At 38.9% G+C, this 19,328-nt stretch overlaps 1 protein-coding gene across 1 annotated transcript in view; it reads right to left on the reverse strand.

Moving 5' to 3' along the window:
* kcnd3 (potassium voltage-gated channel, Shal-related subfamily, member 3) overlaps nucleotides 1-19,328 on the reverse strand; it is a 96,245-nt gene that overhangs the window by 15,078 nt on the left and 61,839 nt on the right. The window contains exon 3 of the mRNA XM_086070304.1: nucleotides 3,626-3,794. Coding sequence (XP_085926430.1) covers nucleotides 3,626-3,794 — 169 coding nt within the window. The remainder of the gene's footprint in view (nucleotides 1-3,625; nucleotides 3,795-19,328) is intronic.

The following is a 19,328-nucleotide window of genomic DNA, read 5'->3' on the forward strand; positions in this document are numbered from 1 at the left end:
AGTACTGTACTACGGAAAATAATACTTAGCTCTTCAGCTACCAACATCATAGCCAACATTAAAATACCGTAGTTTTCAACATAAATGAGACATGATTTTTAGAAATATAACTTTTTTAATATAATTTTCTCATTTTGACATTTAACACTGTGCTTAACTATAGGAAAGTAAAAATAGAAAATAAAACACACACATAACTTTAATAATGATTTAATTAAAACACATTGCACATGAAAGTTGAATAAATGTAAGCGTACCTAAAGAAATGTTTAAAAACAAAACATCTCTTAAAGATTAAATGCAACTGAACTTTAAAGTTATATATAATATATGTGAACCGTGTTCAATCAATCAACTCGTGTTGATTGTGTTTTTGTACCGCTTTTTCTTCGATTAAAAAAAGCGATCAGACTGAAAGGGCATTACAATACTTTCATGTGCCAATAGTGGGAGCCCACACACCAAACAATGAGAAATCCCTGGGGAAAGCATTAGAAAATTGATCAAATGGAATGAAACGAGTTTCTTACCTCACCCACCCATTCAATGCATCAACACGATACAGCCTCATTTACATAGTTAGTCTCGGGCATGTTTAAAAGTATTTTTTCATGTATTAAATCTGTAATGGAACTTCACGTGGCTTTACACTATGGAAACATTGAGATGATTAAATCCCGACAGCCGCCTGCAGCGCAACAGAACATATGCCGGATAAAGCCACAGCTCATCATCGGAGAAGCGTTCGGCCAAAACCGTCACGCCAAGACATGCGGCTGCCCACTGTTTACATTTTGTTCAAAGACGTTCACATGCCACAAACTAACTATCATTTTGCCCATTTATGTAAGAGATGTGAGATTATTTCTGCTCATTATTCTTCTCAGACTAGTCTTTTTCCAGCAGCTCGAGTTTTAGTTTTGAAAAGCACATAATCTTTGTTTTACGTTTCCATTATAACATGGAAATGTTTTGTAGAGGTAGAATTATGACGAGATAAAGCTCCCTTATATCAATTAGCCTCTGCAGGAAGATTTGTGCTGATGTGTATACATGTAGCAGGCCTAAAGTAGTTAGCACATCTGCCTGCCAGTGCTGAAGTTCAGGATTTGAATCTTGGCTCTCGGCTTCGGGATTTTCTCCGGGGACTCTGGCGTCCTCTCAAAAACATGCAAAATGTTTGGTTAACTGAAAAGTTTCCCATTGCCATATGATGCACTCATCCAGTGTGATGTTATACATATGCCATAACAATGGCCGCATAGTTTTGGATTTTTCATTATACTGTAGTTTGTATTTCGTTTTGGCTTTTTTTTTTTTTTAATTCATCCTAAATTAGTTTGTAGAGCAGCTTTTTGAGTTTGTTTTAGTTTCAGTTCTCTTGAAAATGGTTTGTTTTTGTTTAGTAAAAAAAACACATTTTTTTTTTATAAAGTTGTGCTCATATGTTTACAGACCTGTATGTAAACTTATGAGCACAACTGTATATTCTGGATTTGTCAAACGCAAGATGAAAAACTACATTCACAAAGTATTGGGTAATAAAGTAAGCTACAGTTCTCAAACGACTGTTTGACCTTCCTTTTAATTGACAAAGATGAAAATGAAGGACATTTTTGCGAGGGATGCACAATAATATTATTGACAATTATCAACCAATTTGACAGCATACATCTGTTAAACCGGATAATCAAGAAATCCGCCGATAATAATATACTTGCCGCGTTGTTCCATCTATTGTGGCTCAAGTTGCAATTGAACATATTTTCTGTTGCGACTGTGTTTTGGGTTGGATCGTTTTGATGTTGTCAGTTGCCATGCAGTTACTATGCATAGTCCTGTATTTGTTACTCTTGTTTCATCATATAGGCCTTTATTCTGTCATATAGAATTGAGCATGGTCCTAGCTGGAGTTGCTGAGTGACAGTTTTGTCAGTACGTCGAGGTTTCTTGGTCAAGGTTTCTCCATCAAGTGTTTTCTTCAAGGCCATCTGCATCTAGCCCTGCTCTCTGTTGTAACTTTGTATTTTGGCTATAGACTCTCTGTGTTTCAACTTGTCCTGGGTCTAAAATTTCGCACCTCAGGTCCATGACATTTTCCTCACTATTAATGACAGGGATTGCTTCACGTTTGCGTTACCATTTTTTTTTTTCATTTAGTTTGTTGTCTGGTGAGACCCAGTGGGCATGGCCGCATGGCAGACGCACCACGAGTGGGCAGCAGGGGCCCATTGGAACACAAGCAGACAGCCAGACAAACAGACCTTGTTATGACCTTCTAAATCGCACCTCATCTGGACGAGGGCTAATTCAGGAAAGAACACAGGGCCCATGTTGCCTCGAGCGCTCACCTGTTACGACACTTGCTTAGCCTGTTTCCACTTTGCCTCTGGCCTTCCTTGTCACCAATCTCCTTTGTGATGTCTACATCAACAGCATACAATCACTGTTTTTTTTTTTTTTAGTTACCAGCACAATTGAATGATAGCCAACAAATAGATAAAGCTTAGTTGCTCACTTATCCCTGTCAGAGAGAGATTCATTAAACGGTTATTATTATTATTATTATTGTACTTTTCAGTGGCATGGATTGGCACCGCATCATACTTAGAGCTCCTTCACATATTTTAGTAAACATATTTATCCAGAAGGGCAAAAATATTGGCAACAGCTCTATGACTATGATGCAGTGCAGCTCTACGCAAATGATGACAACACTAATGGAAGTATTAAATCAATCACTCTCTTCTAATAGAAATGTGAATGGATTTATGTCTCCCAGCTCTGTATAAACGATACTACGATGTATCACAGAAGAATGAGGACAGTCAGGTTTGCCCTCAAACTATGATTAGCAGCCCCAATTTGTATTTGGACCAGCTGATGCAACGAACAAATATGTCACATGCAGACAACAGCAACACAATCATTTCTCATGCCTTGAGGCTAACGCTAAAAAGACATGCATATTTAACCCATATACAGTACGTTTTAATCTGAACATTTTCCAGTTTAAAGACTGTTTTGATTGATTGATTTGATTCATATAATTCAGGGATGGGCAACTGGTAACCCGCATGTGGCCTACCTTGACCCCCCAAAAACTGTTGTGAATTGTGAATCCCCCCAAAGATTTAATTATATATATATATATAGTTTTGTTGGTGGGGCAGTCAATTCTTGTCATGGTAAATAAATACTGGAGGTGTATCAGTATTTTTTTTTATATTCTTTTGGGTTTCTAAAACAAATTCAAATATATATTTATTTTTCTTATTTTCCCAAATGTATTTCAATGGCCGTCAATTCTATGCAAATGTTTGCTATTAGCGGGCAGGCACTTGTTTTGTCCATATTTATGGCATTTGGCAATGCCAATGAGAAATGATCACTTAACTTCATTTATTACATTATTCATAAATTTCCCCAAAAATGTAAACCCAGAATATCCTAAAGGGGGTGGCGTCAACAATGAGAATGCTGTGGACGGTCAAATGTTATGCACCATAGACCCTAAACCTGAAGAGTCTTCTAATCTGGAGGAAGTCAGAACTTCCCTCTTGGCTGGAAGTCTGGAGGTCCAAGCCTCTGGAGCCCAGTTGAAGCGAATAAAAATGGTGTTTACCTGTACCTTCTGAGCCCGCCGTTTGTCTGCTCTCTGGTTCTGGTGATAGATGCGGCTAAAATTGGACACGATGACAGGAACAGGCAGGGCGATTACCAGCACCCCACTCAAAGAGCAGATTGAACCAAAGATCTTCCCTGCGATGGTTTTCGGAACCATGTCTCCATACCTGCAAGAGGGTGAAAGGGACAGACAAAGACAGCATCTCAAAAAGATTTGTATTGCAAACATGGCGAAACTTTTATGAGCTCAACTGTAAAGTCAGCAAAGTTGGCCCATGACTGACTTGGGGCCCTTGAAAAAAGTCATTTTGATTAATGGCAATGATGGCCAAAGTGCTAACTCCCCACCCCACCCCACGGGACTCCAAATCCAAGTTATTCAACAACACACTGACACTATTAACTTTTAAAGGGAAATGTTCGGCTTAATTCTGTGTGATAAATCTGCAAGAGGAGATCTCATTGTTGAGACAGACAAAACAATTACAGCAAACATTACTTTTCTCCCAATGGAGAAACCAAATTAGGGATCAGACAACCGCTGAAGGGGGAATGATGAGAAGGCACCAAGAAACTAAAAGAATCAATCTCTGAATCACAATGCTTAAAAAAACAAAAACAAATATAATTTAAGAACAAAAGCTGGAGGAAGCTTGTTTACAAGCAGTATTTCTAACCTACAATGATGTCCTACCAATTTTTTTTTTTTTTTACAATAAATTCCAAACTATTGCGATATTTAAAGATGTACACACTAGGGATAGATAAGACATATATTGGGCATTTTTGACAAATATCGGTATCGGCCTTTTTTCAAAATCTGACGGCCAATATAAGGTAAAGCTAAAACCATTTTAATCTCAGGGAACTACTTATTTAAAATTTCAGTTAACTTTATAAGAGATGCTGCTGACTCTGGGAACCTTCTGAACTTATTGTTTTTGTTCGACATCAAAACAAAGAAATGTGTTTCCAGTTTCCATTTAACAAAAGACGTACTGATAGACCTTGCGAGCTCCCTGAGCATTAAAAAATATATATTTTTTTAAATGAAGTATATTGTCTAAGATTAAAAACTTCTACATTTGGAAAAGCCTGGAAAATTGTTCAATAAGCATTAAGACATTACAACAAAGTCAAGATGCATTTGTATTTAAAAAATATATTAACACCGATAACAACAAGCAGGCAGTAGAGAAAGTACAATAACAGTAAACCTGCAAAGCAACTTGTCAAGCATCGGATACGTTTTCATAACATAACATATTTTTGTGAATTTGAGTTTGATTGGCACTGAAAATAAAATATGGAAGGTTGCTTACAGCTGAGCGAGAGCTGGAAAGACAGCTGTAAAATATAGCAAAGCCTTGCCTTTGTCTCGTCATGTCACCCCTGCAGAAAGCAAGGTGACGTGCCAGACAGTAAAAATAGAAATATACTTGAGTGGTGAGGGAGCTCTTGTGGGGATAAAATGTATAAAGGTGCAATCACCGAGGACTCCACCAAATCCCTACCTCAATCATGCACTATGTGCTTTCCCTTTGTTTATATTGACCGAATCTTGACTGTGTATTCTGAGGAATGCCGTCAAGTAAATTAAGTGCAACATGATTTAGTGACCATATGAAATGCATTTTTAAAGCAGAGCATGATTTATAACATTAATGTTTAAATTCATTACCCAAATGCAACTTGTGTGACACTGAAGACATACGTATTGATAAGTGATTGTTAGCACGGCATGTTCCCTCGCTCATTCCACATCTTGCAACATCATTGGAAATTAACATTTCTACGAATGTGAGCAGTCCAGAGCGTAGCCCATCTCCTGACAAAAGTCAGCTGTTAATGAAAACTAACGACACAACTAAAACTAAAATAAAAAACAAACAAAAACATTTTAGTAAACAAAATTGACTAAAACTAACTATAATTAGAGCGAAAATGTCCTTCGTTTTAGTATTTGGTAATTCATGTAAAACATGAGCATTTGGGGTTGATTTCTTAATGGGATTTTAGTATATTTATTTTGATATTAACTGGAATAAGGACGTTTAAAAGTGTGTCACACAAGTGACGTCATCTAGCAGCAGCCAATAGAAAACACATTCAAATGACGTTGTTCTTAGCCGACAATTTTGCATGCTTGACTTCTGGCTTCAATGTCCGAAATGTGACGCTCGGTATGAAATACGTTACTTTTTTAATTTTACCATGGTGTTTATTAAATATTGCACACAAGTAATGCACTTAAAAAACAAAACAACGAAAACTAATACTGAAACTAACTAAAATGTATATATATATATATTTTTTAACAGAACCGCCAAGAAAACTAATTAAAACCAACCAATTAAAAAAAGAAAAAAAGAAAAAGAAACAAAAACCGAAATGAAAAATTCCAAAACTATTATAACCCTGGCTGGGATTGACTCGAAATGATAAAGAAATCAATCTCACATGCAGCTGGCATGGGATCAATTTTCACTCAGTTTTCGTATCATCCTGTGATTGACTGGTAATTATAAAGTACCACTGATTGTCACACCCAACTAAGTGGGGCGAAATTCGTATATATAGCCAAAACAGTACATCAATCCACGTTTGTTGTGTTAATTTGGAAAACAATGAAAAAAATACATTCTTCAGATTTACTTCTCTAACATGTCTTTTTGCGTTGCTTGTTGTCTGTCAATCTATTATTAAGTCTGTATAAGGTATGGTTTCATGGGTCTTCATCGCAATATAAAGTCCTACTCAGCATTCCATCTCTGATGTGTCTGCAATGTATGGCCTTCAGTGACCCAGAGTGCAGCACAATAAATCTAGTCCATTATGATTGTTATTAATATACAAGGAGTGGCTCAGCATTACGGGGAATGACTTGAATATGAACAGTTTCAATAAAGACTGATCGTGGTAAGAGAACGTCAAACTCTTTCACACGTCTTTGTGGACCTTGCCCCTTTTGCTTATCTAAATGCCCGCCATTAGAGACAATGAGTAATACTCTTATTCAAGGAATATCTTTTAGTATGCTGAAAAGAGTCCGTTTGATGAGAATGCCAAATGAGATGTAAGAACACACATCAGTCAAACCGAACACATCCTACACATGGTAAACTACAAGACAGAAACAGGGGAAGTATTCATCGTTCCCTCCGAGAACCTTAATGGTCTTTTTACCCAAATTAGGCAATAACAAGCGCTGCGTAACATTTAATCTCCTCCCCTCTTCAGAAGATCTTCCCATTAGAAGGAATGAAAAGCTAATCATATTCATCTGCAAGCCGTCTATAATGGGTTGCCATCAGATTGCTTTATAGAGGCTCTCCTCTTTTGATACTATAGTCAATTTGCCGCTCCCATTTAGTCAAGCTGGCCTGTCGCCGATGATAACATCTCTCAGCCATTATAAATGGCACAGAGATAAAGATTTGCAAACATAAAAAAAAAAATGGTAGCATGATGCGCAAGTGCAAGTGTGTGACAAGCGAGGTTGGATACAATTTATTTCCTTCCTGCCTGGATGAGATCTTGCGTCTGCTTCCGACTCGGCAAGACGACATCGGAGCTGGAGAATGAGCTAAATGTTTCACATAGAGAAAAAATTGAATAAGTCGTGAATGGGAAATCCGACTTGAGTGAGAGAGATTGTTTTGCAGATGCACCGCCAGTTCTCTTTGCACACTTTTGTTTCTCTTGCTAAGGGCTGGTTAGAGATTCTCAACTTCAACTATAAATAAATACACATCTTGCCTCTGTACATACATATGCATGCATGCACACAATCACAGGCTTAGGTGAGAAGGTCAGCCTTCGGTCAAGGTTGTCACAGCACATCCAGGTCTCGGTGTTAAATGTATAATCTCGATGATGAATGGTGTCGGGGGTGCCAAGGGGGCACGAGTCTTTTTGTGATGGTGTGATTGACAGCCTTAACAGAGTGGACCCGAGGGTTGACAGATCATGGCGTTCCTGTTCGGAATTACCTACTGTAGATTTCTGCATAAATTGGCCAGACAAATATGTTTGTCTCAATCAATACCACACAAACAACTACAGTATACAGTTTCATGTTTTTATGGAGACCCAGTGTAAACATTCACAGCACAGGATTAAAATGTATGCGACCACCACGTTAAAGCATTGCTGTGCGATAAAAAGTTTTGAGATCGCTATTGTCAAGAAACATTGCTTGATGTTACCCATCAGCACAAAATATATCCCAGAAGATTCATTTAACGATTGTCAACTTGCATGATGGGTAACCAAAGTACCTCTCAAAGCCTTGTGATTCATCGGTCAATGGGAAGTAAGATACAGAAGTTAAGTAAGATTCGACGGTGTAATCTCCCTAGTATTTGTTGTCCTGTGTAGAGTGTAGGTTTGAGTATCGAAAGTCAGTACTAGTACGGCACCGGATCTGACTTAAGCGGTAGTAACCAGACCGAATGAAAATGAACATTTCGGTAGCCGACTTTTTTGTTGTTGTAACGCCCCCTTGCTCTTCCGGTGTCAACTTGCGTGACCTGCGCTAACGTAGCACATTGAAATGATGCAGCAAAACGGTCAAAAGTTTAGCTCCATTTGTCACCGATGAAGGATGACTTTGGGAGCGCAATATGCAAAACGTGTAGTAAAACTTTTGCATGCAAGGGAGGTAACAGCTCAAATTGGATGAAACACTTGGCGACTCATGGAGTCCATATAAAAGATGAGCAGTGCACGGTGTTTGACAAATTACATTCATAAAATCCAAGTACTTCAGCAGCAGCAGCCCGACTCAGACAACTAAAACAAATCCCCACTCGCAGGCTTACCACTGCTAGTATGTTTGAAATGGCAGATGACATTGATGACACTGACGGCAGCCTTTCTTCTTCTTCAGGTAAGTCTCATCATTTAATACCAATCGCAAACTAAACTACGCGGCTCTGTATACTTCCACTTGGTGCTGACTTTGACTGCTGCGGGCTTTATGGGAAACTCAAAAGTTGTTTATTTTGTGCGTATAATGTTCACAGGGACACAACAGAAAGGTTAGCTAAAGATTGTTGGCTAGGTTACCTACCTGTCTCGAATATACCTCCTGCCTCAGGCTGTGTTTTTGTTAAATGTTGTTGTTGTGAGCTGTTAATCAAAATGGGCTACTACTTTTATATATATTTTTTATTTTTTATTTTTTATAAAAGAGCTCAGTATTGTTCATTCGGAAATGTCATCATCATTGCTCTTTATTTTTAATTTTTATTTTTATATATATATATTTTTTAAATGGGCTACTACTAGTAACCTGAAGAGTTAGGTATATCTTCCAAACTATTTTGATAAAAATAATTTTTATTTCTGGCTTTCAAGTTACCACAGGGATTCCTTTCACCTTTATTTATAATATTGTGTGACATTTAACCCTCCAAATATTGTTTTTGACATAAAAAATGTGCAGTTTTGTAGTACAAATTTGAGAACCGTTTAAGCACCGCAACCGTTTGAAAAGTACAGAAAAGGAACCGGTATCTGATAAAACCGAACGATACCCAACCCTAGTTAGAGTATTGGCGAAAAACTTACAAAAATCTCTGACACATGCTAACATTACAAATTAAACAAGAATTGATAGCATAGAAGAATATCACAGAGGAAGTCAACAATGTCCCAAAAAACTATTAATACAGGTTTGAAGACTCGTAGATGTTCTACAGAGCTACTGGCAGGCTATTATGTGGATAGATGAAACACGTTATGTGTGAGGGGCAGAGGCGGTAAATCATTGTCTAGCAAGTAAAAACCCTGCTACAGTTTGGCTTTAGCCACAGGTGCCTCTCTAATCAACCAGCAGGTAAACAAGCTCCCGGGGACCTCATTTCAGTAGAAACACCTGTGGCTAAAGCCAAACGGTGGCAGAGTTTTTACTTTGTGGACCTGGATTTGACACCTCTGGTTATGGGGAAGGCCCACCACCATCAAAACATCATCCAAACAGTGAAGTGCAGGGGAGGAAGCATTGTGGTTTGGGACAGTTGACTGCTTCAGGGCCTGGATGCATTGCTATCATGGACAGAAAAGGGAATTCCTAAATTTCAAGACATTTTTGAAGGAGAATTTATGACCATATGACATTTGAAGCTTAACAGATTATCTGTGATGTAACAGCACAACAATTCAAACGGACAGAAGTAAATCAACAACTGAATGGCTTCAAAAGAAGAAAAGAAACTTTCTGGAGTAACCCAGTCAGAGTGCTTTCCTCACACCAAACACGACAAAAATATTCTTATGATACAAAATTAAAATTCCACCCTGCACTGTGAATGGTCCATTGTGCATTGGTGTGTCACATTTTATGACCAATACATGCAGAATCCAGGTAAGTCCAACGTGTTCTCATATTTTAGTTAGCTCTGATAAGGTGGTTCAATGATATAAAATGATATAAAACAGACATATGAGGGTCTATTTTAATATATATTTTAATAACAATGTGATTCCTGAACAACAGTCCCTTGGTATGATCTCATTTTAAGTGATTCTGTGCTCCACGGGCACTTGTGCAGACACCATGAGTTGGGGGGGGGGGCAGTGGGCTCAACATTAGTGGGAGGGTTTGGGGTACATACATGTAAGAACATGCATTGATCTTTTTCAAAAGACTAGATGCATTTGATGTGACAGTTGAGGAAAACACTTGTAAAAAGGACATACCATGATGACTTGAAGCATTTCCAAACTTGTATCCAGACAATTTCCGAGACATTTATTCAGGGTCATTTTAAGCTTTGTTGTCTGCATTGCTTTTATACAGCAAAGTAAGGCACCAAGTAACAAACAGGGTGCCCTTGATCTAATCCTCCTCCGACCCATTTATTTCATTCATCCATCTATTTTCTTTGCAGCTTATATTCATTATGGTTGTGGATGTGCTGGAGCCTGTACCAGCTGACTTCGGGCAAGAGGCGGGTAGCCTGGATTTAAATTCCTAACCTCAGAACTGTGAGGAAAATTTGCTAACCACTCGTCCACTTGATGCCACCATTTATGTATACATATAAACACACTTCTACCTTTGAAGGCACCTTTGTATATTCTATGATCCTAATAGGATTTCGTAACAGATAAATGGCATACATCACATCATAATAAGTCACTTACAGTATGTGAAATTAAGTTGAATTGAATGTACTATTATTTACGTTTCCAGTCAAGGTTGGGCTCACTAAGTATACAATCACCAGTTTGTCTTCAGATACTGTATTTGTAGCCAGATCCCAGATGATGTCAAACTGTGGCATCTCAAGAACAATCAGCACTTGTCAGCTGAGCGCAGTGACAGGCTGCCTCTCCAGGCCTCTAACCTTCAAACAACATCCATCTGTACCACCATCTGACTTTTCATGGCCAGCCACTCAGGGCGAAAGTAACTAGGGTGATACATGGCTCTTTGGAAAAGGGACAAAAAGGGTCTACTATGATCCAGCTAGCAAAGAGCAGGCACACAGATCAATCAAAGAGGATGAGGAGAGACCAAGAGAAAAAGGTCAAGATGAGAGTAGATTGAAAGTAACAAATAAAAATTCTAACTGTGCGATGGAGGATGATATGCTTGGCTGGATTAGTCCAAGAATATATTTTGGTTTAAGGTAAAGCAAAGGGATGTTCTGAATAGTGTTGCATTGTGATTGGCAGCAACATTTACCAATGACTTTGATTCATGGCTACTAGTGCAGAAGCTCTTTTGTGGTGCAAGCTATAAACCCTAAAAAAAAAGTTTTGTGTGTTATGTAATGGCTGACATGCTGTTCTGCTATTCTATTTTATTACAAAAATGCCCCATTATGCCATAATTTCAAAGCGGTAAAGGTTTTAACATTATGACTCAAATCAATTTAAAAAGATTCAATAATAAAAACAAAGCACTTTGTAAAAATGTAATCTCCCAATCTACTCATGAGAAAACTAGTTTATTTCTGCTATATTCTCAAGAGAAGTGAATAAGCATCACTGAAGCCACTGGTCATTGTTCGACATTTTTCTACTCCACTCTTGGGGCAAAATCCATTTCCTTGGCTTTACAGCGTGTGCCTTGGCCAGACATATCAGTTATTTCCCCCATTTGCATTTGCCAAGTGACAAGTAGAGAATTCAAAAAAGAAACACACAGATAAGTTGATAAAGTGACGGGTATTACGCTTTCACTTCGCTGCACAGCGTGGAAAGGTCATTATCACTCACTTCGCACCCAATCTTATAGTGAATCACACTGAGGGATTACCATCATTTCTCTGCAACATACTTCCAGTTACTTTGACACTCCTCCCCACCCACTGCGGACTTTTCATATCTCTATATTTTAGGATTTAACTTTCAAAACGGAGAATGTGCACTTGTCTGTGTAGCCAGAGGGGAGAAGCAAAGAGGAAACTTTCACAAGACAATACACAACCTCTGACCCTAGCTAAGTTAATTATCTCACATTATTTTAAAACACTGACAAGGATCCTGTACTGACTGGCCTGGGGTTGTTCTCTGCAGTGAGCCTACAAAATCTCCAGGTTAATACTTCCAGAGGTTTGCAAAAGAAAGGTTAAAGAAATTCAATGTAGGCTACAGTCACTTACTTTTCATGGGTGATACGCTCCACGGAGACGAGGTTGACTTTTTGACATGCTTTCCACCCTTCTAAACTCTGGTTACATTAAAAAAAACAAAAAAAAACTTTGAAAATGCAAAATGAAGAATACATTCCAAAGCTGTAAATCCTTATATGAAGAATACGGCAAAAAATTAGAAAAACACGAAGAAGAATACGAAGATCAATACGAAGAAGAATAGAAGACAAAGAAAAAGACGAAGAAGAAGAAGAATACAATAATAAGAAGAAAAAGTAGAAAGAGAAGGATCATTGGAAATTTGACTTCCACAACACAAATTTACTGCTCAAAATGTTGTATTAACCCACCAGGACTGTACTTTGTACTTTTGACTACAAAGCAACGCAAGATTCTGGTTAAGTAAAGGTAAACTAAAAAGCAAAACTGTCACCTACTTATTGAGTGGAAGTTTCACTGCCACCATGCTTCAACTGCTTACTTTCTTTGTACTACCTGATGCACTGGCCTCCATACTTCTTTTTTTTTTTTTTTTTTTTGGGAACACTGAGCTACCAAACAGCACATTTGAACAGAGTTCTGAGTTTCTGAACCGTCTGAGTGAAGCAAGTGCACTCATGACGAGGGAAAGGGGATTTTGGCAACGACAAGCTCTAATGTTCATGGTCTTGGTTTTTGTAAAATACCAAGTAAACCCACAAAATAACAAAGCAAACCTACTATACACATGAAAACCCCGCAAGGAGTTTAAAAGGAAAACTAAGACTATGCTGTTGCAACATTGAAGAAATGTTCCAATTGGTTTTCACCTAATTTGCATAAATGTCTTTCTCATGCCTACGCATAATAATGACCGACCTCCTTTCATTCCAAGGAAACCTACAAGTGATTATAGTTCAGAAGTTGATAGAAACTGTAGGAGTGCCCCAATAAAAGCAACATGAGTACAATTAGTTGGCAGGATCTTGATAAAGCTCTGTTCGTTTATGTGCCAGCATGTGTGTTAGTATGCACTTGCCTCTGTAATTAGTGATTACCAGACTGCTATAAACAGAATGCTTCAGTAAATCCACTTCCTCGACTAACCAGGAAGTGCAATTACCAGAGAGCATCCCCACAACGTTTAAATATGAATTACGCAGGAGTCTCCAAACTTGTGCTCATGCCAGTCCGCACCATTGAAGATTCACAGGAAATCCTTTTATTCATTCGTGTGCTTCACACCAGGTGAGAAACCACTTGTGAAAAAAGCATGCTTTTGTGTGTACACGTGTGTTATATCTCTTAAGTGTTCCAATACTTTCAAGCCTCTCTGGGCCACCACGTATAGATAACATCAGCAAAGTCTGCCGGTAATTAAAACCGCCAAGCCATCTATCTCAGTGAGTTTGAGTCCCGTTGTGGTAGGTGCGGAGACGCTGAGGAGCTGGGACACAATTACACTGATGTGTGGTTCAATTAGGCCGCCGACAAGAGAAAACTGCACTCGGCTGGATTATGAATATCTGGAGAAATACAAGATTAATTAGAAAATGTGTAATTCAAGTTAATTGATAACCTCTGGAACCTTGTGCCTTTTGATATTGTTAATCTTACATGAGATCCAGGAAAGGATTGAAGTTGACATGAATGTGATGATTGCCTTCCTTAGTTTAACAATACAACAGTATAATTTAACCAAATGTTTTTGTGTTCTGCATCACACAAACTTCCTCTTGATGACTTTAATGCACTGTATTTTGGAGTCAACCTTAATTTCACTCAAAATCCTGCTTCTCACCTGCCAATTCAAACAGGAGCGCAAAACTATTACTCTGGCCTCTCTTCACTGGCTGTCGTTGCCTTTTAGAATTTATTATAAGATTATTTGATTTGTTTTTAAATATTTAAATGTTTTTTCCTGCTTTATATCACTGGACTGTTTTGGCTAAACTCCCACCGAGTGCCTAAGGCGAAGCTGCTTATGGCGGTACCAAGGCTCAAGATTTTTTATTTTTTTTTACCGTGCTTTATAAATAAAGCTGACTTGAGTTCATATGCTGACTGTCTTCTCATCTCATCATCTAGTTCAGCAAAGAGCTAAACGAGAGTTACAGCATTTGAATGGACAACGCCAGGATGATACTTTTCTCTGCTCTTGAACCCATGCTGTCATTTTGCCAGAATAAATTACATCTCAGCAACACGTCTTCCCAGTTTGCTCCAACTCGTCAATCTCCTCCCAGTGCTTGGCCTCTGCTGGGAACACTGTTGGGAGATGAAAAGAAGTAAGGCTGTGCGGAAAGATAAGACTGCAGCTGAAAGAAATGAGACAGTGGATGAAGTTCAGAGGTCATCTACAGGGAGCTCAAGGTCATAGCACTAAAGTCACTGCGGAATACATCCCGGCGCACATTCATGCAGAGATCAAAGTGAAAAAAAGAACAGATGGGAGGGAAAAAAAATATGAAAAGGGAATGCCTGCAGTGTGGAGGGAAAAGGGGGCAATCGGGTCTTCCGAGATAAAGTGATAAGAGGAGATGAGTTGCAAAATACCTTACAGCCATTTTCCTATTATTCTATTCATGACCATGATTGCAGTTTTATCATATAATAATATCTTATTCTTGATGTGTTAAAGCTACCAATTTGCCACCGCTATATGACTGTAACACAATGGCATAAAATAGAATGCCTACGCAGTTCTTTTATTCATCTTTGCATTGACTGCAGTCTGCCAATAAGGTGCCAATTGTAAACACAAATCCAGTGAAAGAATCCCTACGAGGCACGTGTAGCGCCGCAAGTCTGATGATTGACTTGACTAACGTATTGAACTATGAAATGTAAAATGTAAAGGAGATGTAAATTAATTAAAGTGTTGTTCTTTCCCTTCCCTGCGCTCTCAAATGATTCCACAGCCAAGGCCATTTTCTTCACAACACAGAGTGCATTGTATATACATCTGTATTGTATTTGTATTCGCTCAGGTAAAACTAATCCATAAAGTACAATAAATAAAAAAGCAGTGTGGGATTAAGGGACAGGCACAAAACAAACATTGCTGTGTGCAAGTATGTGCCCTTTGCCTCCGTATAATGGGTTTTTGCTAAAGTTTGTGGAGACTGCTTGAAAACGTCTTGTCTATTGTCATGGGGTCTTGGGTTCAACAGTAATACTTTATACTGGTGGTACCTTATTATCAGATACAATACTGTACTGAGGTCACATCAGATATACAAATACACTGGTGTATTTATAACAACCACACAGTCCACACCGCTTAGCCTTTAGTCCTAGCTTTTTGCTAAAGCTAACACATATTGGGAAATACCATTGATAAGCTAACAGACCCTAACAGACTATAGCACTCAAATATACTTTATCATCTGTGAAGAATGACTAATATTACTGCAGAGGCGTTCTAATGCCTCCCCTATTTTCATGTATATGTCTTTATAATATTGCCTCCACGTGGCCAAGGCACCAGAATGAGCAGCACAATGTGCATTGAATTGAAGCAGAAAGTGTGACAGAACCAGTTTAATTCTATTCAATTCTGTAATCACTGTATTTTTTTTCAAAATATATAATGTTTACATTAAATTATGTTTTATTTTGACTCTAGAGGAGTAGTGCCTTCTCAGTCTTGAACCTCACCACACGTCATTGTATAAATAAAAAAAAACATACGTTTTTTTAGAGGAAAGCTCGGACGAATTATTCACAACAATGTACAAGAAACCACATTTTACTTCACAGCTACACTCAGTCGCTTGGTGCGCCTTTGGAGGAGTTTGCTGCTCATCTTGAACCAAAGATGTCTTAGTCGGATACAAAAAAACCAGACATCAAACACTGTTTTATGCTTCCTGATTTATTGACCGTGAGGACGGACAACATTAAATCTCATCAGCGTCAGCCACACTGGTGGCATCGACTGCACTGATCTATGACCAAGTGTGATGGAGAGGCGGTCAATGCACCCACATTCAGCTGGCTGATAAATCTGCTCCACACTGGTCAATGTGCGATCCAAATGTCCGATCAGGAAAGAAGAACGGGGCATTTCCACTGACTACATGTTGCTGTTTGTTTCTGGCGGGAAGTTGTAGATTCTATTTTTAGCATTGCTGTTAGAAGATAAAATGGAGTTTTCCTGATTTGTTGTCATTGATGAATTACATTTTTTATTTAGTTGATGTTGATATGATGAAAAGTACATTTAAAAACAAATTAACTAAAGGTATTTAAAAATGAAGTTCATAAATAAAAAGTACTTGACAGGCCCTTCATAATTTTGACTTTAAGTTACTATTTAGATTTTTCCAAACACCTTGCTTGCCTTATGTTTTATTAAATACTTAGTTTGAAAGTAATTCCTGCCTGTATTTTGATCCACCACGCGAACCCAGGATCGTAAAATTGATAAGAATATAGTGATTTCGGTTCCTTATCAATTCTCAGTGCATTAGAGAATAAAATAATAAAAATATTTTTTGTTTGCTTTCCCTCTTAAATATCTTCATATTTCAATAGAAGATACAGTATATCCAGTATGCACTCGTACTTTCTACGTATCCTATAAAAATAAGTCAGGAAACTAGACAACTCACTTACTCAAGAGAGTAATGCAATTTCTGCATACCTTGCAAAATATCGAATTGCCTTAAGAAATTGTCCTGTTAGTGAAGTGGCCAGTTCCTAAGACTTAGAATTGTGACGTGCGCCCAAACACAGACGACTTTAAGCAGCCTCACCGGCGGATGAGCCTTAGTCACAACACTAATTCAGGCAAGCTAAAGCCCATATCTCAGAAAGAGGCGAATGCTTGCAAAACAACAACAAAACTTACAGATTGGTGCAGGTTGGCCCTTGTCTTAAAATGTCTCTTTCACGAACTGCTTCACTACTCTCCTCTTCCCATTTGTGTCCATAAACTCATCCAAACAGGTCTTGTAAAGTATAGGGTACTCCTCATTCACTTCCTCTTTGTGCCTCGTTTTCCCTGGCTTGATGATCAATGTGGCGAATGATAAGTCACTTGAGGCGAATGTTTGGCGCAAAGCGGTTAAAATATATTGGAACCATGGTCATGTAGTCTCTAGCAGTGGCGGATACATAGACAACAGAACTAGTCCCCAGTCCTGACAAATATTCCAGATCCAGTACATCGCTACCATGCTACACTCAAATTGCTATATTTTACCATACAATATGTTTGTTTTTTTTTGGCCACGATTTCGTCATGATTACGAATATAGGCATTAGAGCGTAATATTTTCACAATGTATTAAGACAAATAACAAATGGCTTCAACATCCTATTAAATTGAAGAGGTGAAGCATCTACCGGTAATTGCGTAACACATATTAAACACATGAATATAAAAAGCCCCAAACCAACAGTGGCGGCGGTTAAGTGTCGACCTGTCAGCGTAAATCAATGTTGACACGCAAGGGGAGCTGTCTGCATGAGTGTGTTACTCGAGGAAAGTAGGCTTCATGAAAAAACTAGGGCAACATTGAGACTCGGGAGAGGTGTCTCCAGTCCAGCCTCCTGTCCTAGTTGCATCTATATGGCGTGTGTTTTTCAACCGAGGGGGGCACCTGAGCAGTCAAGGGAGAAGGTGGCAAATGGAAGCTGAGCTCCAGGGTGGATACCTGCTGGAACCACAGACCGCTTTACTGGTGTGGAAAACATTGCCAGCAATCCCTCGGGCATTGGCCAAATGGCAAATAAGTCTGTGTGCGCATATGAGAAAGAAAAGCTTGAATGGATCACCTGTGCATTTGCCCATGCGTGTGCATCTGTCCATTTGCGTCAAACGGGCAAATGGGTCACAACGGGACATGAAACAACCACGAGGGGAAGTGTCCATGTAGGTGTTCTTTTTTTTCCAATGAGTGGGTGCCAGAAAACCCCCCCGAAGTGTCACTGAAAGTATTCACTATTCCAAAAGTATGCACAATACAGCGATGCACACATCCTCCACAAGCACACTCATGCATACACCCACCAACACGCACACATCCACTCTCTGTGTTTATAGAACCATGACAGCGATTATTTATCTACTAGTCCCAGCACTGCTCTCCTCCAGAGCTTTCCAGCAACACATCACTAATTCATCCTTGGCATTTCCCACAACTCAGTAAGGGCCGCCTTTGAACATACATGCTGGCCGTTTAGTGCCGGGCCAAGTTACACCTCAGCTCCCAATGTAAGATTATACAGCATCAGAGTTGCAACCTAAACCGACATGAGCAGCCCTCATGTTCACAATCAGAATGGAGATGTAGGTCAATGCGCAAATTCAATTCCGCTATTTGATCTTTGGCCGAGTTACTGACGGCTACACATTGGCCTGTGGCTGGAGTGTTGGCTTTCCAGGGAAGTTTAGGGTCATGTATCCTGACGTATAATGGGAACTAGGTTTTGTTACACCAATTGTGGTTCGAGATCCCAGTAAACATCACAATTTCAGCTTTCAGTAAGACTTTGTCTACGTTCAGAGTGCAGGCAAATGCGGAACAAATCAGAATTTTTTCGCCTGTATTTATTTATTTTCGACGGCTCAATTCCGTTTTTTGTCAAATCTGACCGGTTTACTTTCATATTTGGTCCTAGATCGTACGTGTATTGTATTTTTTGCAAAGCGACCTTAATCTGAATGGACAGGCCACATGTCTCCAACCGTGTCATCAAAAGCTGAATATCCCGCTCCACGTGGGCGGGGGAAAAATAATTGGGATGCCGATTGCCAATTTTCCGTGAATCTGCAATGTTGCTTAGAGTAACAGTGTTGACTTTATATTTAACTTTAATTTAATCCCACTTGAATCATCAATTTGTCAATATTTCAAGATGATCCATCAATGTTATTTTAACTGGGCTTCCGTCATTGATAAATTACAGCTACTATTCTAGGACTGACAGTAAATTTCATGGCCGCAGTCCGTTAATTGTCCATCCGTCAACGTTATTTCAACCACACTTTCGTCATGACATTTTGATCTCACTTTTTATACTTTTTCTTATGTATTTGCAGTTGTGCACAGTCGGACCTGTCGGACCTGTCGGGAATATTGCCACACATGGCCGAGGGAATCA

The sequence above is a fragment of the Leptonotus elevatus genome, chromosome 2 (genome assembly GCF_054856555.1).
Source record: "Leptonotus elevatus isolate MCC_2025b chromosome 2, RoL_Lele_1.0, whole genome shotgun sequence".
Taxonomy (NCBI): domain Eukaryota; kingdom Metazoa; phylum Chordata; class Actinopteri; order Syngnathiformes; family Syngnathidae; genus Leptonotus; species Leptonotus elevatus.